Source organism: Dermacentor silvarum, chromosome 1, assembly GCF_013339745.2.
Source record: "Dermacentor silvarum isolate Dsil-2018 chromosome 1, BIME_Dsil_1.4, whole genome shotgun sequence".
NCBI classification, from domain to species: domain Eukaryota; kingdom Metazoa; phylum Arthropoda; class Arachnida; order Ixodida; family Ixodidae; genus Dermacentor; species Dermacentor silvarum.
The window spans coordinates 144,878,728-144,900,375 of record NC_051154.1 but is presented as its reverse complement, the minus strand read 5'-3'; the positions used below and the strand labels follow the sequence as shown (position 1 = coordinate 144,900,375).

At 47.2% G+C, this 21,648-nt stretch overlaps 1 protein-coding gene across 1 annotated transcript in view; it reads right to left on the bottom strand.

Annotated features, from left to right (window-relative positions):
• LOC119436196 (uncharacterized) overlaps positions 1-20,391 on the bottom strand; it is a 184,932-nt gene extending 164,541 nt beyond the window's left edge. Inside the window, exons 1-3 of the mRNA XM_037702974.2 lie at positions 20,293-20,391; positions 6,464-6,651; positions 3,828-3,986 (exon numbers count right to left, since the gene is read on the bottom strand). Coding sequence (XP_037558902.1) covers positions 3,828-3,986; positions 6,464-6,586 — 282 coding nt within the window. The 5' untranslated portion in view covers positions 6,587-6,651; positions 20,293-20,391. The remainder of the gene's footprint in view (positions 1-3,827; positions 3,987-6,463; positions 6,652-20,292) is intronic.
• Positions 20,392-21,648: the final 1,257 nt, after the last annotated feature.

Genomic DNA, 21,648 nt, shown 5'->3' with positions numbered 1-21,648 from the left:
TCGTTGGCTGCAAAAATAGTGACTGGCATCTCAAGGAACGGAATGAATATGTGTGGTCATGGACAGCTGGTACATAAGGACTGGACTGCGTCTGTTGCTGGCCCTTCGCGATGCACGGCTTTCCTCGGGGATGAAAAAGTTCACTCTTCCACCAGCGTTGTATTGCTAACCTCTAAACAAAAGACTTCAGCCCCGGAATGTCGGCAAGAGTGAGTACCGGTCGTTACACAGTGACAAAGCGAGTTGCGCCGCTGCCTGGTATAGTAAGTTTCTCGCACGTTATCTACGCATATTCACCCCAACTCACACGTAAACTTACGCCCACTATTCGCGAACTTATCAAGAATAAGTGAATTGGCGCACACTTGAATCAATGCGCCGAAGCGTGGGTTACGGCGACTACACCGACTATATACCACGAATGCTCGAAGCTAAACGTTTCGTTACGGTCCGCAGGGGGTAAGCGAGTGCCTATAGCGATAATACGTCATCGCTACAAGCTATTACAAAGTACAGAACATCTAAGTTCTACGTCCTTGTGTGCAGTCAGAACAAATATATCGCAACCGAGCACACCCGCAAGTGATTAGGCCGGTAATAAACAATCAGATAGTGAATGCACCAAGAAACGCTATTGAGTCAGAAACATTACAAAGCGCTCCTTCATAGCGTTTGCCGAATAACGAATGAAGAACAAAATACACTGATCCTGATTTAATTTATAAGTGAAAACGTTGGACAGCTTCGAATACATCTTTAGCCCCACTTTTATACCGTATATACGCTGCACGCGCTGTTTAAACAAGGCGTAATGAGCACCGAAAGCGCTTACATGTCCTCTGAAGCTGTGGCCAAAGCTTCGTGTCATCCACGCAATCACCGTCAACGACACATCCGCCAAAATGGAGTTTGCTGAGCCGCACTGGGGCGCCATGCACATCTATTGTAAACACGGAGGCTCCGGAGGTAGCTGAGGCAAGCAATGAACGCATCAACGTGGTCAAACATGGTGGCGCCCACGGGATCACCGTGAAAAGGGTTTATATGTTTAAAGGAACAGGGAACTGTTCCTGGGAGTCCTACGTTACAGTCTGCCAGTCCTGTCAAATACATGCAAGAACAACATTCGCGTACTAGGGAGTTTACAAGGTCAAGCCCTATGCATGTGTATATGGCTACCTTCATACACATTAGCAACAAATGCAATCGCGACAGACCAAATGACCCAGACACATGTAGCTGTCTACTCTCTCAGAGCGCACATTCGACATCGGTCAAGGATACGCGACCATCATTTAGCTTTCCTGATTCCTGGGTTCGACGCTCATCGATTCGATGAGTACCTGGAATGATTGTTTTTCCTGCATCTTAGAAAGGTTCAGAAAAATAAAGAATAAAGCAGAAATTCTGACAGACTTGAAGGCACGTGTAAAAGATAAACAAATCGATTTGTGGCCTGGCGCTCTTTGGCCTGGCCCTTGCGCCACAAAACACCAAATTCATCATCATTCTGATAACAGAGAGCCTTGAAGCGACCTTTTCACGAGGGATTGGCGTTCATCAAGAGTGTATACCGACAACTTATACACCCGCGGCAAAACCTTCATCTCTCCTGTAGTACCTACGACAGCTCCAAGTGAACCTAGCTATTGTCTGAATTACAAAGAAGGCCAGTCATTCGTCCCAAGCTGGCTCTGAAGCAACTGACGCTGCTATTACAGCGCCAGACATATCTAACCCGCATACGCAATTATACTGACGGTTCGACTTCAGCAGCTTTCGTGGCTCCATTGAAGAAGTTCAGAATTAAATTCAAGGTGTCCCGCATAACTACATCTACGGCTGCAGAACTTTCAGCCCTCCGTGCCGATGTACCGGTACGGACATGGGTCATGTTTTGGGATTCTAAAGCAGCTCTTCACAGCCTCCAGTCTGCTTTACACCACAGAACATACGACAAGATGGTATCCGAGGAGGCAGAGGAGGAGGATGTTGCTGGTTGCAGGCGGATCTAGCCTTGCAAGACATGAAGGCTATTGCCCCGCCCGGGCTACTCCTTTTAGGAAATTTAAGGAAAGTTCGTTGCCGTTCAGAAGCACAGAGCGCGCGAGACGGGTGAACAAGACGACGCGCACAGCGAGGCGGAACAGAACACAAGTCCGCATGCAGCCTGTGAGCCATTCCGCGCACGGTACTGCGCCGGGCCGCACACGCCCCGACACAACGGCCTGAGATGAGTTTGCCGAATGTTACGAAGCATAAGCTAAGTCCACATCACTTAAAAACTTCAGCAGGAGTCAGGACACTTCCTGAATGTCCAATGTCCACGCGGAAACACCCTATCGTTCACACTACAGCGTGTGGAGAGCCGAGACGCTGTACTGCAGTGCTTCAAACCGTAGGCGCCGACTACGAGGGGGGAGGGACGGGGGCAGAACTCCATACCCCCGGCTATGCCAAAGGCTGCCCCCCCCCCCCCCCCCTCTAAAGTGTCATGACCGGTTCTGTTACCCACATCATTTGAGGTTTCTTTTGAGTTGCCTTTACATTTTCACTTAAAATTTTATTGGGGCTAAAATCTTACTGCATCATTGCTGGCGCGGACGTGCACGCTTTTAATTCATATTTTCGCTTTCTTTCTGCAAATCCTGACAATAGGAGGGCAAGTGCATTAAAGCACCTGCGGCGGCTACCTCATCCATATTTTTTTTCAACATTTTTTTATTTCCACTGTGAACACCATGCACAGACACAATATATTTAAATATACAGGGTGTCCCAACTATGATGCACTAATATTTTAAAATGTGAAAATACCACGTAGCTGGACAGAACCAAGGTAATGTTGTTTGCCGTCGCTTAGAGATAGATGATTTTTCGCATTCCGCCTAATTGCATGATTAGTCTTCATTAATTAATCAACTTCTCAAATATTATGATTAGATGAAGAGTGTCAATGAGAAAATTGTAGAGCAACAGCTGCAACCTTCTGTTGCTCAATACGTGCTACATAAACCTGTTTTCCGAGCGTGAGAGAAACCCGCCAATACACGCAAAGTGCCTCGAGAGGTCAGTCGCTCGGCAATCTGTATTCGCGCGGCTTCTTTGACGCTCGGAAAAACACGTTTATTTAGCACGTATTGAGCAACAGAAAGCTGCATCGGGAGTTCTTCATGTTTCTATACAATTTTCTCATTGGCACTTTTCATCTAATTATAATATTTTAGAAGTTGAATATTTATCAAGACTAATTATACAATTAGGCGAAATGGAAAAAAAAATTATCTGAGTATCTCCAGGCAACGGCTAACAACATTACATTAGTTCTGTCCAGCTACGTGGCATTTGCATATTTCTAAAGTTTGGCTTAAATTACGTGGGGCACCCTGTATAGCTTGCGCTGTTTTGTGCTCCGCTTGCATTCGTTTGTTCGCCAGTGTCAGGAGCGGATGAACCGGTCGTCGTTTCGGATGTCACTCACTGATTTGAAAGCCATTCACGAGCGCGAAACTGCTTCAAGCTGCATTGGCTTTGATAGAAATTGAAATTAACGGTGCAGAAGCGCCAAGCGAGCACCGGGTTCGACGCTCATTAATTCGATGAGCACCGGAATAATTGTTTTTCCTGGATCTTAGAAAGAAGGTTCAGAAAAAAAAAAGAATAAAGCAGAAATTCTGACAGACTTAAAGGCACGTACAAAAAATAAACAAATCGACCTAGCTTAAGGAACTCAAGAGATCATTCATTAGGAGAAGGAGAAACTATTGTGATTGTAATGGACTGTGCGGCTGTCTCCGACGGAGTGATGCAAAGGGAGACAGGCTCACCAGCAGCAGGCCGCGTATCCGGGCGCCCGTTGCGCAGAAAGCGATCGTGGCGTGTATGTAGAGGCCGGTCATCCACTGCAGGAAGGCCACGGTCACGAGGAACTTGTCCAGTTCGTTGGCCGAGTCCCAGAGCAGCGCATAAATAGCCATTCCCAGGATCTGATACAGAAGCGAATTGCGAACGTTCATTTAAATTGTTCGTCTCCAGTCGCTAGCTCCATCGCGGTTGACCCTGTAACGCCGTTCCCATTGTGTTCAACGGAAAAGGGGGAGATATAAACTGAGGCTGTCTTTGGCTGCCCGACACACTATGAACAAAGAACGACAACGTATACCATCCAAACTAGCAAGACGATTGGATAATGTGGGACACGATATATATATACGAGAAGAAAAGGAACCGAAGGGCCAGATCTTTATTAATCATATCATGAGGAGCCAACAAAACAATGACACCAAGGTCAACATATGGCAAATTACTTGCACTTATTGAATTAAAGCAATGATACATTAAAGGCAATTGCAATGGATGACAAAAACAACTGACTGCAGGTGGGGAACGATCCCACGTCTTCACATTACGCGTGTGATGCTCTTACCATTGAGATACCGCGGCGCCGTTCTCCCGTCCACTTTCTGGAGTATTTATGTTTTACAATTGGAACTAGAACTATACCAGGTGTTTCATTTTAGCTGCACTAAATTTTTAAAAATTGCCTGTGGCAGATAGCACAATTATAATCCTTGATATAAACTACTCGATGAGGCGGTCATTACTTCCACAAGAAATCAAAACGCCTAATTGAATAAATAACATAATTACGCTAATGAACTTTTTAATTAAATATATTACGGCACATCTTTCAATCTACGAATTATAGCCGCTGATTTCGCAAGGCGTATCCACTTGGAACGAATTCTCAGGACTGAACCAGTTTCGAGATATTAATTTTCAAGTTGTCCGACGAATTGCATGTGCGTTCCAGTTAACTTTTTAAGGAAAACGCTGTTTTATGCATTGAATCACAAAGTTAACCGGAACGCCCATGCATTTCTCTGCGAAGTTCGAGAATTAATGTCTCGAAACTGGTGTCATCCGGAGAATTCATTCCAAGTAGACCCACCTTGCGAACACCATGGCTAGAATTTGTCAATTGCAATATGGGCCATAAGGTAATTAGTTAAAAACCTAATTGGTGATTTTTGTTAATTAGTCGATTATCCATTACAACCTTTTGTGTGGGTAATGTCCGCCTCCTCGAGTAAACCAGCTCATGAACTAGGATTGTGCTATCTGCCCCAGGCAACCTTTAAAAAATTGTTTAAAGTGTTCGCTGAAGCACCCTGTATGTACTATCGACCAAAAAAGTTTATGGACATCGGCATCTAAGAAAACGCTAAATATCCGAGCAGCCTTTAAAAGTAGCCAGTAAAAGCGTACATCACAATGTTGTTCCCATATACCAATAGAGGCTGGAAAGTGGAATACGTTTTTAGGCTGCGTTTTGAGGCTGCGGAGATATTCAGCTTTTTGGCAGATCCCTTGGTCCGTAAACTTTTTTGGTTGATAGTACATGACTCGAAGGTACAAGCAGTATCTATGGCTGCCGCAAGCTTATAATTGAAAGTTGAAGCACTTAAAAAAACGGCGTTTCGGCCGGAGATCCGGACTAAACGTCGACGCAATTGACAGTTGTTTTCCAAGAAGTGCTGTTCAATTATATATAGTTCTGCAAAATACCATCGGTTTGAAAGAGACTGCAAAATGCGTCAGTAAGAGTTATCTTTTTGACTCATACGCCTGATCAATCAATCATTACAACCCAGTGTTACCAAAATTTTCTGAAGCGTGTCGCTGAGCTGAGACAAGAAAGTTTCTAAAATGCTCGCTAAAACTGTCAAGTAGATTTTCAATAATGTAGGTGTTTTGTAACACTTTAATATAAGCTAACGTGAAGCAAATTATTTACCTAGACGTTTCTTGTTTGTGTAATCTCTGTGCAGGTGACGGATAAACATTGGATTTACCAGCAAGGTGTAGATGGCTTTTACGTACTTTTGCTAATATATTTACATAAAGGATGGCAATAACTTAAATTCTCCGTTTACCCTTGAATTGTAAGGTTACAAACACAGCACGATTAGAAATAACACAAATCTCCTAGATTTACGTGCACGAAAAGGCACTTAGTCTACATTATCCCAATTTTTTTTTCCGGATTCTCGATGTTCGTGATATGAAAATTAAATTCTGCGGAACGCGCTTGGCCGCATGTTGTTAACACGGCGTTGACAATTGCCTGAGTTTCATACAAGTCGAATACCATGATTCCGCCCTTGATCTACCTGAAAGCAGTCGTGAAGTATTGATTGGTCCGTAAGCCGTGCGAAACGTAAGTTATTTGTTTACATTTGCTTGAACGAGATCAGCAGCTCCGATTCGATACAGTCGGTCTGTCTTATTCACCTGCTGTGTTCTAAATATGAACATCAAAAGCGTTCGAAATCTGAATGTGAAGCTTTCAAAAGTGGGCGGACGAATAGCCGAATCGGACCAAGCCGCGATGAGGCCATACGGCGCAGCTTGCGCGAATGGCGACGGGACGCTTCATTCCGCTCGTCCTCGGGGAACTCACTATTTCGCAGAGAGCCATGAGTCCGCTGAGAGAGAAGAAGTAGCCGAGGTTGTAGAAGCGGATGCGCGAGCAGGGCTTGCGGCCGCCGTGAGCCGCATTGCCGACCACCGGCCGCTCGCTCATGGTGGCCACCGCGGCCGCCGGACACGGCCACTGGCACCTTGCTGGAAGACAGGCGCCCGACGCGTCTGCGGAGGAGAGAGAGCGCTCTACAAATAGGGCTGCAGCTGTGCGTTGTCATTTGACTTGCAGGTTATACACGATGCAACGCAAGTCCCCGTCAAGCTGTCTAACCGTCAACTGAAGCCCACATCTACATACCGACATCATCAACGCAGTTATAGGCAGCTCAAACATGTGAGAAAAACGCTGCGCATTTGTGAGCAGAAGCATTCTCGTGTTAACGTTACTGTGCACTGGGTGCAGGCACATGGTTATGACCACAACAATGACCTCGCGGACCGCGTTGTTCACTCGTTATCGTCACCTTCTCGTTCCCTTCCCTCTGACCTCGGCTCTGTTTTCATTGCCCGAAAATCTATACCCTGCGGGACACGCGTGTCTGCACCCTTCCCCACAATTTTTCTCAGAAGAATGAAGTCTCTTTCCGCGGAGACTTCGGACAGGAGCACCCCTTACACCAGCCATTACTTGTATCTGGGGACACCTATATGATTGGCGTACCTCATAATCATATCGTGTAATTGACACGTAAAACACCAGAATTTAATTTTGTTTAAGTATATGACGACAATGCCCAAGTGTCCGAAGTGTTAGGCTCCTGCGTCTGCAGCCAATGCCCGCCAACCATAATTTGAACGTGACCTGGGACTAGAGCACTGCATAGGCCGATTTTTTCAGCCCGGGCCCGGCCCGGGCCCGTTTCTACGTTGGGCTACCCGCCCAAGCCCTACCAAAAGTTTTATGGCGGGACCCGGGCCCGGCCCGGGCCCGGAAATTTTCTACGTTACCCGCCCGGCCCGGCCCGCCACCCCTTTACCTTAGGCCCGAGCCCGGCTCGAAACCGGCCCGAACCCCGCCCGCGACCGGAAAAGATCATCGAGCGGGATTTAAAAAAATAAAATAAAGAAGAGAATAAAAGAAATTTATTCTTAAGGCATAAATACCTGTCATATGCAATTATGAACACCATTTGAGCGGTCTGAACGCAAATACCAACGCACGAAGTAGTGCGAATGACCCTGCCGAGCAGTATCGCCAGCAGTTTCCAAAGGCGCGACCTTGATGCGGCCTAATCCACTTAGAGTGCCTCGATGCCCAGCGTCGCCGTTCAGGGTGGAGACAACCCCGCTGGCGCCGCCATGATTGAATCACACGAGCTGAGACTCAGCTACGCTTGCCTTCAGAAACAGTGTTACTCGCGGCGCACTTCCAAGTGCTTTGCCTTGATGAGGATTTTTTTATAGGTATCGCATCTGCACATCTTTATAACCAATAGCCGTTAACTCGTCGAAGGTCCAAGACGTAAATGTATGGCGCCAGGAACATGCCCAAGTTGCCTAATTCCTAGAATATACTTACTAGTGTGCCGACCGCGGGCTTTCCGGTGGCACGGAGAATGATGCCTTCCGCCGGCGGCCACCAGACGGCGATAGCCGTACGGACCGTGCTATGCCGAGCGGCGTTCTAGCCAACGCGCGCGTGTGCGACAGACGCCAATGGGCTGTCCCAGCCCGTTTCGCTCTGCGGAACGTTGGTTGAGGTGCAAAGTGTAATCGAAAGAATATGATTTCGTTGCACTTACAAACGAGCGTACGCACAGTTATCATTACAACGCTACACGATACCGGGTGTTTCTGCGAAAAATGCCAATAAATAAATATGTGGTTTCCGAAGAAGTGTAACCTTTTTCCACAGTAAAGTATTATATGCGAGACATGCCCACAAATGCTAAATTCACACCAAGTTGTAACTAATTACCATAAATGACGGTAATTAAACAGGGCACATTTTCATGGGCGGCGAAAAACCGTTGACTAATTTTGAACGAGCGCTCAATGTAGCAATTATTAAAGTGTTTCTCACAAGCGACAGCCGCCAGAGTTAGCCTTCGATCTGCCCTCTTATATTCTTCTCCCACTCGGCAAAACGTTCTGGGTCAGCAGGCGCGCTGAATAATGAGACTTGCTCGTTGTTTGAGCGCTATCCAGTTGTACAATATGGGACAAAACAGGTGCTGTGTTTACGCCTCGTTTTCTGCGACGACATCTCGGTTCCGTCCGTGAACAGACACAAGTGCGAACCACGCGCACAGAAAAGAAACCCAGCAATGACATGCGGAGGCACCACATGCTACTTGCTCGAAAGCTACAACGCGCCGCAACCGACTGCGCTTACGAACGCGCATCCGAAGTGCATCCGAAGCGCAAGCGAAACGTGATGCGCCGCTCGGTTAGCACGGTCCCAAACAGTGTCGCCGTCTGGTGGGCTCCAGCGGAAGGCATCACCGGCGGTGCCAGCGTCTCCCATTGGAAACGCCCGTCGGTCGGCACACTAGTAAGTATATTCTAGGCACTATACCGACAGTGAACGCTTCGGTGGTCTCAGCACTACGACGCCTCGATGCCAGCATTCGAAGGGACGCTGGCATCAAGAAGCACTACCAACGCCACCTAGGTGGCGTTCACCGTACTCAGCACAGCGGAGCGTGGCCTCCGCAATTAGCTCTGAAAATGTTTCTGAAGTTGATCGCGGAGGCTGCAATTACGACGCGCTGTACGCGCTGATTTGACTCGGTGACGATTCAGTTACGTGCTTTGTCTTGCGCGTTGTATTAGTGTGTCAGTTACGTGCTTCGTCTTTCGCGTTGTGCTAGCGTGTGCAGCGTAGTGCAGCTTCCATATGCACGACGGTTGCTCATGGTCATCGACGTTGGTAGTCGTGATGGAGGAGACGTGCCACCAGGCGTCAGCGTGGGTGCATCAACGCCTAAGGGCGCTTTAGCCACAAAACACCAATAGACATTATATATCAATGTGCAATAAACATTACACTACTTCTGTGAAGACACGTTTCACTTTCGTGTTCTATACCGATTCCTATATAAGAGGGATCAACCACATTTTTTTATAGGTATCGCATCATCGACATTTAATATGCCGTGTGTATGTTTGAAATACGCACTATTTTTTTTTTTTTTTTGCGCTTCGATGCTTGGTATATAAGGTTTGCGACCCCCTGTGTGTGGAAGTTTTTCTTTTTCGCTGTTGTATTTTGGTTTACACGTCACGCCTCCTTTACCGTAGCCAGCCACTCGCGCACGGCGGTTAGTTTCCCTTGCGTTGCGCGTGCTCTTCGCGTTCGTTGCAATTATTTGACGATATCTACGCGCAATTTTGCTTTTTTTTTTTGCCCACAAAACTGTGTGCTGACAGGATTAAGCTGGTGTAAAAATAACTGCGATGTGAAAATAAGGTTCAGTTAGTGCTGTAGAGAAACATGTAACGTAACTTGTCTGTGTCAATATTGCGTAGTACACACAAGAAACCAAACGATGCACAAAATACATTTACTTATAATGTCTAGCACAATCAATCATGAAAGAGACATGTACATGAAAAATTATATGTACTGTGTGGCGCCTGAAGGTTGTGTGGAAAGAGGAGATAAAAAAAATTCGCAAGGTAGGCTCGACACACAATTCGGGATAGGGAGAGTTTTTTTTTTTATTATTTATTCATTACATGGGGGGGGGGGGGGTTCAAGTGAGTACATCAACCTTATTACACACAATATAAATCGAAAACAAGAATGCAAACAAGAAAATGCAACCGCGGGTAATATTAATCAAGATATCCAGCCAGAATACATCAGCTACCAATCGAATACGTCGCATCAACCAAGCACATCGATGGCGAGTACAGAACATTTTATAAATAACCATTAGAACACTGATAGCTACATTGAAAAAATAAACAACACTGCATACATATCGCGTAGAAAATCCGTAAATGAAACTAAGACAGTCAAATACAGATTAGCAATGTGTTTCACTTCGAAAATATAGTCCATGATGATGTAGGGCTGTTGACTTTAACAGACGGCACCCATCCTGTCGATTTCCCTTGTACTGGTCCTCTTCAAAGTGTTTCTAAGTAGAAGTAAAACAACAAAAGTGATTATTGATATGAAAAGTTGCCTTGTAAATACAGAGAACCCATTACAGTGCTTAAAAATAAATTTTCGCAGAAGTAATGCTGTATTACCTCGCTTCACACGTTTCGAAGAAATGCACAGGCTACAACAGACACCATGCCAGAAAGTGCCGAAACGTTTTGGTCCCATGACGCCCCTTAACTCTACTACACCTGGGCATACCGTGCACAGGCATTTAAAGACCGTCACAGTACCCATTACGATCGGGAATGAGCACGAATGACCATCGGCTTACGAGCACCACGCTACAAATATATTCGTCTAAGAAATCAGCTATATAACGTAACAACCTGAGATCCGCAAGATATCTGCTGAGAAATCAGAGTAAATCACAATGCTTCGCTTGCCAGGTACACAACAGCTGCTCTCCCCAGAAAAAGCACTGCGTTCTTTAGTCAAAATAACGAGTAGCGAAAAAAAGAAACTGAGGGGAAAAAAAGAAACAAGAGACACACGATGTGTGCTTCCCGCGCAAAAGTAAAATAGGTGGTTTACATGACGATTTGTAGCTAATGTAAGACTATTTCGCGGCGAAGCATTTTCGTCAGTCCTTAAAATAAGGGTACTACTCGCATAGACTGCGCCGATCAAAACTGCAAAAGCCTATGCGACGCGCGCTCGCAAACCATGGCTACTCAGACAGCATCGGTGCAGTGTTTAGTTCGTGAGCGAACGTAGGTACGTGAGCGAGGATTAGAGAATACTTTCTTATTTAAATGAAAAACACGATGCGATAGTCTAAACTTTCTTGACACTTACCTCGCAAATGGAGGAGCTATCCGTTGCCTTCCAGTGATACCGCTTTACTTGGGCTTCCCATCTCTTCCTTCGCTCTGGGTCGCAGGGGAAGCGTAAACAACGAAGCCCTTTACGCGTCGATCCGGTGCACTTGGGAACACAACAGCCCGTCATGTCGACTCGATGCACTTGACAAGCTTGTCATTCATGCGGCTGAACACTGTCCAGCAAGTAGAAGCGCCAGCGAAGCATCCGCGCGCACTGTGTCTCGAACTAAGCACCGGCACCAAGCACTCGCAACCGCTCGCTGTAATTCAAGATGGCGTCGCCGCGAGAAAGCGGCGGCGCGGGTGCGGTCAAAGGATGGCACCACCCTGAACGGCAGCGCTGGCATCGAGGCACCCTAAATCCACTTCTATCGCAGCGCCGCCACAGTATTTTTCCCCGTCGGGCGCCTTACTGCAAAGCATGCGCCGCCCTAGCCGCTCGTCCCACTCAACCGTATTCTAGTACACTATATATAGCCGAAGCACAGCCATGACGGGTCGTGAGCGCAGCGCATGGATGGAGTAAATGGAGAAAGCTTCTCGTTCCTCCATGGTGCAGCGTAATGCGCTGCTGCTAGGCGGCCGGTTGAGAACATGCGTGCAATCATGGATGGACGCAGTGCCATATTTCAGCCGCGTGACGAATTATCTTATTTTACCAGTCATGGTTTTATCAATTCGCCTTTGAAGAATCAGCAAGTCGCAAACGCGCTTGCACCGCGCTGAAAGCTTTAATTAGACTGGTTTAGGTAAGGAATACAAATACATCCTTTGGTTTGAGGTGACTTCGGTCTTTCTGGACATTTACATTCTGTTCCAACAGCGCAAAATACGACGGAAGAAGAAAAGGTAAGTACACAGGAGTAGTACTGCTATAGCTTCCAGCTGCGCCGGGGCAACAGGTTTTTCAGAGTCGAGACGCGCGAGGATAAATGGCTGCACCTTACATGCACACCACCAGAAAGTCCGAGCCCGGCCCGGGCCCGCGTCAAAATACCCGAGCCCGGCCCGGGCCCGGGTCAAAAAGCACATGCCGTGCCCGAGCCCGGCCCGAGCCCGGCCCGAGCCCGTGACAAAACTCCCCTACCCGGCCCGGCCCGGCCCACGGGCCGGGTCAGGCTCGGGCTTTCGGGTAAGCCCGAGCCCGTGCAGTGCTCTACCTGGGACTAAGACAGTCCGCGAAAGTGGTACTTTGGTGTGCGAAGTTGAGGAGTGGCCAACCTGAAGACTATGAAAGAAGAACAATGTACAGTCAACCACAAATGTTTGCGGACCACGCGAGCGCGTGGCCAAGAGCCTCTTCACGACACTTCCGCTACGTCACCAGCGATCGACAGCAGCGCTACGTTGAAGACGCATCCCTCCTTAAATCTATGGCCTGTCTATTTTCGCACGGTGCGCAAATATTTTCTACCTATCTCTTTCAACGTGACGCGCTCTTTGTTAGCCAGGGCTACTTGCTTATATTTTGAGAGCAGAATATCAGTACAAGTAATCAGACAGCGTATTCTTCGGCTGTTATCAGTTCTATTTTCGCGTAGCCACGCTGTTTTTTTTTTTTTTCGTGAGTGCGTGAGTGAGCGGTGAGGTAGCCATGGGACACAGATGCTTAGTCAGTAGGCAGAATTTTTCCGTTCCTCCCCCATCGCTAAGTGACAGTAGCGGCCGGGATTTGATCGCCTGCGCCCAGGTTTTGCTGCGCAAAGCCCGAACCACCGCGCTGCTATAGTGGTTACATTTAGAAAAATAAGAAATAATCGGGTGCGATGACTCTTTTTATAACCCTTTGCGACACGGCGTCCTCGTTTGGGGACTCGAACTTCGGAGGCGCGTCCCACGCCACGTGTTTCTTCAAATGACCTAAAACTCAGTGTGCACATTCGTGTCCGCTTCCTGATGGGACAACTAGCGGTCAGTTAACTTCATTGTCCTGCGTATTGCTGCAGATGATCACTTTGCTGGAGACACTACCATGTTAGACAATCGTTCGACGTGCCGCGTTCCAAGACCAACCTCAAGAGTATTTTTTTTTCTCCTGTCGACACGAATACAACCGAAAAAGCAAGTGTGCATGCGTTTCGGGCCTAATAGTTGATTCTTTTTATGCAAGCATTGAAGCTGACGGATTTCAGAATAATTAGATAATGAGTTATACGCTAATTAATTTTTTTACTGAAACTCGCACAAAACAGCACATTGCTTCGTCTTCTTTCTTGGAATGTAATAGTGAGCGTCTTGAAATGATGCCATGCGCATTTGACGCATTTGCAGACAGTGCATCATAATTCGTGTCTTAAGGGGATGAATTTATTCACAAGACATTTACAGAAGTGTCATGAAACATAGGTCTCTCAATGATCTAGTAGGAAGTGAAATGTCCGCCGTTTTCTAGCACCTTATTGATGCGTGTGGGCAATCGACTCGTACGAAGATTCAGTAATCTCCGGTCGACCGCGCAGGCTTTCCCATTCTTGTGCGATCGCTTGCCACAGCGTATCGGCCGTGCGGCCGCGGTTGGCTCGTGTGGACAGCCGTTTCTTCAACATGCCCCAGACATTTTCTATGGGATTCAAGTCGGCGCCACATGGAGGCCACTCAAGCTGGCAAACAGCATGTTCTTCTAGCAATGACTGGACGATACGTGCTTTATGGATCGGGCTTCGGTCGTGTTGAAAAAAATAGCAGCCGTCGCGGAAGGGACCGTCCAGCACATACGGAACGAGGTGTCTAGTGATGACGTCGCAGTACCGTGACGCAGTGAAGGGCCCTTCCAGACGCACAAGGGGACCAAGGCCATCTTTGCTGATTGCTCCCCACACGCTCACGGAACACCGTCCACTGGATAGAACACTCTGTGTGTAATTAGGCAGATATCTGCAAGAAATAGCATACAATTGGGTTCCAGCGGCACGTCTAAAAATGTTGTGATTCCTCTTGCGTATGAACTTTATAATGCTGTTATAGAGTTGCAATAGAAAACGTGCAAACATCATTAGATAGTACTGAAAGACCCACTGGCAGCTTTTAATTAGCTTCAGAGTAAGTAGTACTATGAAACAATCGTTAATGTTTTCAACATAATACCACTACAGAAAAATCTCGTAATGTCCAAAAGCTCATTTTACGTGAAACATGTTGTGATGCAGAATTAGCTTCGTGAATTAACTGTCAATACACTGTAAACACACCTGCAGTTTAGTGGACGCCAAACCCGCTTCCGTTGGTCCCAGCGCGTGGAAAAAGTTGACTCGTCGCTAAAGATGACATCGCCCCATTTCTCTGTTGTCCAATCTTTCATTGCTGTAGCGAACATGAGTCGTTCTTGTAGCTGGCTGTCTGAGAGGCAGGGCTTCTGTGCTGCTACGAAAGACTGCAGGCCAAGCTCACTCAGCCTTCTTCTTACAGTCTCAGACGATACCGTGAGCGAGAGCGCTTCTCGGATATCCTCTGCACTTTGAAAAGGATCAGCCACGATGGCGGCCGTAATCAGGCGGTCCTCTTCCTCAGTCGTGGCCCTTGGACGCCCACTGCGCTCCATATCTGTGAATCTGTCATCGTCGCGGAAAGCTTGAATAATCCTATTCACGGCAGTCCGGCTCCTGTTGGTTAGGCGGCAGATTTCGCGCTGAGGTATTCCCTCTATAAATAAACGCACAATGTGCCTTCTTTCGTCAAGTGGAACACGCAGCGACATCTTTCCAAATAGGCAATCACCACGTGGCCTGAAGCAAGTCTACTACGTTTTCAGCGACTGATGCGAAGATGCGCCTATGTGTGAAAGAAAATTTTCTATGCATCCGCTTTTTCTTTATTTTTGATGACAGTGAAACACCTCCCTACTCTTTCTCTCAAGACGCAGAAGCAGCAACACTCATTGGACCAAGATGCTGCCAACCAAAGTGCGCCAGTAAACGTCGCGTAAAAAAATCGTCGCAGCGCTTCGTGAAACTTATCTACCCACTGGCACACCAGTCGACAAAGGTTGCAGTGATTGCTCCGATACTGCTATCAAGCCAGATATGTGGCGGTCTTATCGCAGACAGCGCTTTGCGTCAACACAACGAACTAACAATGTCATGCACGGGAATAAAAAATTAACAGGCAGGCGAGTACCAAGAGGGCTCATATCCGGGAGAGCGCCCCTGTCGCCGCTAGGTGGCGTACCGCTAGGTGGCGCGGATAGGCAGTCTGGCACGCGCTCGCGTGGTCCGCAAACTTTTGTGGTTGACTGTACATTTAATAAGTCCCTGTCGCAGTATCTGCTTGAAATTGGCTTCCATGCTTTTATGTAATGCCACGTGGACTCAGGCGAATAAAAAAAAATTGTGGACCCAAAGTTAGCATACAAAATACCATCTCTACTTAGAAAGTAACCTGATTTGTGCGCATGCGAAGTGTGTCTCTGGCAACTTCTTGCTTACGCTCTTTCGATAACTATATTTCAAATGTATTTAACGTTGAGCTTTAAATTAGGGCACTACACTTCAGTCGTCCCGATTTTGAAATCACTTCATAGGCTGATTAAGCACGCGTCGGAATCATATCATCGTTACCGCCTCGATGGAGATAATACAGTCGGCCACGTTTTATATTCGCGCGCTAGTTAATTCGCGCCGTCCCTGCCAAGTGTATGTGCGGCGTGCGTTAGAAATAGCGCGCACAAATATTGTGGGTCACCTGGGCCGGTTAAAATCCCTATATAAGAAAAGTACCGCCAACCTTTGATCAACGCCGCTTCTCTCTCTCTCTTGTATCTCCGATTGGACGATGATAGCGCGCGCTTTCACTTCTTTATATGTTGTTGTTGTTGTTGTTTTTCGCCTCAGAGCCATGTTAAAGTCACTCTGCGCAGCCGCAGTCGCTGGCGGCGGCGGCGGCGCGCGCCCGGCCTGAAAGCTTCAATGTGTACTTTCTAGGGGCGCCACCATCGACTTGCACTTGCTTTCGCAAGCATAAAGTAAAGAAAAAAACCAAGCGCTTCAGGAGACGGCAGAGGAAAGAGTAGATGGCGGTACTTTTTCTATATAGGGACTTTAAGGCCGGTATTTTGTAGCGATGCGTTATGCTTTGTTCTATACTAGTCTTCTCATCTACCGCTCACGACCGGCTGATCCCGTTGATAACGTGAGCGGACCGTCGCTCTGACCAATGACCTAGCACGAAAAGCACGAAAAGGAATTAGCATCGGAAAGGCATCGCTACAAAATACCGGCCCTGGATGGTAGGACGGTAAGCGGATGCGATATACGCTAAAGCACCCTATTAGAACGTATCAGCCCAGAGTTACATCTCCACTGTAACCGCCACCGCCTCTGACGGTTGCACAATGTTAAAGAGGCATTTAAGTCCCCTTACAAGTATTGAATGCGAGATCGTTCTGACTATACCGCGTTCTCACTTGGCCCTGTGCTCGAATTGAGCAAAGTCAATGTTGAGGGTTAGCCACCAAAATTTTGGGGGTGGGCCAAGTCAATTTTGTGAGTGGGTCAAGTCGGCTTTGAACGTGGGTCAACTCAATTTTTGAACTGGGCAAAGTCAATTTTTTGGGTGTGGGCCACGGCGTCCGTCCAACGTCGTGGCTTTCCCCGTGGGATTTCGCAGTGTGATCCGCAGCAGGTCCAGCGCCGAGCACGTGACGTCATCACTTGGTCACGTTGGTTTTCTTGTCATCAGATGTTAACGCCGGACGCTCGCCGCATTTTCCGCATCATGGGGTATGTAATTCTTTCGCCTTAATATGTGCGAATGCAAGTGTCATGACGCATTACAAACATGCGCGTTTCTTTGAGCGTAACCGGTGCGTATACTGGCTGGTCCATATTACATGTGAGAGGGGCAGTAGCAGCAGAGTGGCATGATAAAATTATCTATTGTCACGTTGTAGTGACGATTAACACAGTAACAAAACTGTGAATAATGAAACCAACTTTTTATTGGGCGAGCTTGTGCCCACAAAAAGCAACTGACACTCAAAGGGCAACGATAGCGGCGAGCACAGTCAGCGATCGTCGAAATCTGATCAGCGGGTCAAGCGCGTCGGCTTTTATGCATGACTCGTCGAAGGTTCCAGCATAATCACTGGTGCTTGCATGCCTTCCAGAAAGTACTACACAATTCGCGTCGCGCGTACAATCAGATTGCATAAGGTTCAGGATCAACAGACAAGGAATAGAACTATCGATAACGTCCGAGAAAGTTCAAAATCATGCGAGCGCGTCTTGCGCTGAGCGATAAATTGAAGTTGTTAGCGGGTGAAGTGCAGTCCCCGAGAAAAGGTTAAACTACGCGTGTCACTATTATAGTCGTATTCCCGTGAGTACAACGGCATTGCATTGCATTCGCTGGCTCATGATAGACAACCGCCAGTGCTTATATTTACGATAGCGCATGAAGTCTCTCGCGATGGTGGTTTTACGCCACATATCATATGGCAGCGTAAGTTCTTGTGGATTGAATACTCTTTCCACAGCACAACTTCGGCGCGATGTCCCAGTTGTTAGCTCGCTGAAAACTATTATTATTAACTATTGCCGTCTCACAAATTTATGCAATGCGTGTAACTTTCAGGCGCGTTGTTCTCGGCTGACAAAAAAGTATTGTGCGGTTGCGCGTTCCAGAAGTGAGCAGGGGTTTATGAGGAACAACGTATTGAAGAGTTCGGGATTAATTTTGACCATCTGGTGTTCTTTAACCTGCATCCTGCAGCATGGTACACAAGCGTTTTCTTTTCCCCATTCTGCCTCCATCGGAACGCGGCCGAGGGATCGAACCCGGGACCTCGTGCTCAGCAGCGCATGCTACACAGCCACTAAACTACCAAGGCCCTCGGTTACGAGAACATGAGATCTGGAAAGACGTGATGCACTCACGGCCGATGGGAAGTGCTTGGTGAGCGCACGGTGTAGCAGCGGTCAGCATTTTTGTTCGCCGCTGCTGCACGGTCCACCAAAGGTATACCCAACGTATCTCACTGAAATTCGACCCTCTGTCTTGTCCTTATCATGGACAGCCGCAACGTGAGGTCGCATCTCTTTATTTCCTCATCAGGGACAAATTGTGTGTCGCTAACAGTCACTTGCTTATCTGACCCACGCTTTAACCATGAGGATATCTCGGCGCCACTGACTGTCGGCGCTCGCACCGCCCAGTTTTCCTGCGAACCGTATTGCGGTTTTAGAGCCCCAAATGCCACAAAGAAGCAATCGCATGTCATCGGGTGCAGAACGTGCAAACTGCGGGTGGTTCGCTTACTGTAGTGTAAAACGCAGAAGCGTCGGCAAGGGCGATTAGAGGCATTTCGTCGCTGTTAAGGCAGGGGCGTTGCCCGTTTGTGCACCCTCCCCCAGCCCACCCCAGGTGTCTTTATTCTTCCAAAATAGCGTTTAGTTTCCCTCAAACTTGCGCTGCGTACGTTAAGTAAACTGAAAGGCCGCCGGCTTCCAACCTCTCTACTCAAGCCACAGTTAGACCGCAGAGGTCATCGATGCTATCGCGTGCCCGTTGCCACGTGTGGTCAGGTTTAGAGCGCACGCTATGCACGTGCACACCGTAAACGTGACGTCGACAATGTCATTTTGTCTCAGCTGTCGTTCTCTTATACAGTATCATGTAAGCAACAATGGCAGCCATGGCTTCGAGACATACAAGTGACTACCTGAAACGAGGGACAGGGTTCCGGAATCATCGCTTCCGGATTAAATCTCATGTGTACTTCCTTTCATTTTCTTTTTTGTACATGTATGCGCTATTTTTCGACACGCCTACACTCAATTGTGCGTCTTCACTTTGCTATAATTCTCTAATCTCGCGTGAGACCAGTGCCATGTGCCTGTGCTTTAGCAGGAGGATAGACTTCGTCAATGAGGCTTTTATTCACCTACTGCAAGTTCGAAACTAATATATAAAAATACGAGCTTTCTGATACATATGAAAAAAGGCTCGGGAGTATATATAGGGAATGTGCAAGAACGCTCGTGCACTTAGATTTAGGTGCACGTTAAAGAACGCTAGGTAGTCAAAATTAATTCGGAGCCCTCCACTATAACGCATGCTTCAGAACCCGTTGTGCCATCCTTTGGTCGTAAAGCCCAATCTACTAATATAATGAAGCTGGTGCACTTTCTAAGAGCAAGAGAACCGCGATATATATGACCGGCGTATATCAATGTATACCGATGCATACTGACGCTTACAATGCACATTGCCTCCTCTACGAAATCACGTGGCTGTATGACTATGTAGTGAGCCACTCCTGGGCCGCTATTTTGTAGCGATTCCTTTAAAGTAATAATGCCTTTTCGCGCTTATCGCGCTTTGTCAGTGGTCAGAGCGACGGTCCGCTCGCGTTATCAACGGGATCAGCCGGCCGTGAGTGGTGGATGATAAGACTATTCCAAAATAAGTCATAAGGCATCGCTACAAAATCGCGGCCTTGGTTTTCGTACGGCAAAGGGCCGTTAAGACAGAGGTGCACTGACACATGCATGGCCAGAAAGCTCGCAAGATGGGCACTGACACCTCTTCCATGCACGTCATGGAATTGCAATGCCTAAGGCAACATTTTACGGCATTCTCCCATTCTCCTCGAGGCTTCCTGTAGGCATAGCAGTACGATCAAGTTTCGCCCGAAATCGATCTTACTGCCATGCGATACACAAGGGTAGGCTTATTGCAATATTGTAAAAGGCTTACACAGAAAAAACAACTGTAACAAGATCTACGGCATTTAGAACGGGTATACAGCGTAAGCGTTAATTATGCAAATCGTTTGTTTCACGCATCAAAGTGAGCGTGCACTTATCTAGAAAAATTAATAGTTATAACTCCACCATGCACTGGTACGAAAGTTTAAAATAAAAGTGCACTCACGATTTTCGTCGGTGATGTACGGACAGCCAACGGCTATCCACTCGCTATCCACTGCGTCGTCGGCTGTCCTCGTCCAGTGCGGCGTATGCCCCCTTCGCAGTCGACCCCGGCAGACCACCGCTGGGTGCGAGTGTTACCCATCAGGAGCGGGGACGCGTGGTAACTCGACTCGCACGACGACGGTAAAAACTGCAGCCTGCGCCCGTCCGCCGCGGCCCGTCGACCAACTGCCGGGTTTGTTTTTTTGCTCGGCTTTCTCGATTTTCGTTGACACGCGCGCGCCGAATGCGATAGTCGAAATGCTTTAGCGTTCCAGCTAAAAGCGATGTCTCAAATTATCGGTCAATTTCTCTTCTCTGTCCCACGTCTGAAGTTTTTGAGCTTGCTCTTCACAACGCTTTGTCTTTTACTGTGAAGAACTCATTGATTCCGAACCAGCATGGATTTCTAACCGGCCGCTCAACTATCACAATTCTCGCAAGTTTCACGACACAGATCGATCTCCGCGCTGGTGCTTCAATAGGGGCAAGTTGACGCCATTTACTTTGACCTCAGCAAAGCTTTTGATGTAGTCAGCCTCTCACATGCTTCTGATCAAGCTTATGCACTTTGGTGTTGACTCGTCAATTCTCAATATCTTGCACAGTTATCTTCTTCATAGATCATGTTATGTTAACGTCAATGGCCAAACGTCTTCTTTTTGCATTGCGACTAGCGGCGTCCCTCAAGGATCAGTATTAGGACCACTCCACTTTTTAAAAATTTTTATTTAGGACGTTCTTTCCCCTATTCAGAATTATTCGTTACTTCTGCTATGATATGCCGATGACATCAAGATTTTAAAAATAAATTCATACTGTTGATGACTGTCGCATCTAGCAGTCTGACCTGTTCTATTTTTCTAAATGGTTCAAATGTAATAACCTCACCTTGAATGCTGCTAAGACAAAAGTCATGGCTTTCACACGCAAAACAGCAAGCATTTCTTTTTTTTTTTTTATTCAGTAGATTCTTACCATTGTGTGAGGTTTGTGAGATCAATGATCTCGGTGTACATTTTGATACAACCTTACACTTTTCTGCTCACACTAAACGTGTTGCAATGCGGGATTCGTTCTGCAAACTTGCAAACTTGGTTCTGTTTGCAGACTATCGAGGGAATTCAGTTCTCCTACACTATTCCGCAAGTTGTACACAACAATCTGTCTTCCTCAATTCGAATACGCGTCGGTCGTCTGGAATTGCATTTCTCGATCCAACAGTCACAGTGGCATTATAGATCGGGTCCAGAAAAAAGTTTCTAAGCATATACCATCACCGCTTTGTAAACACGGACACTGGACCTTGTCCTACCAC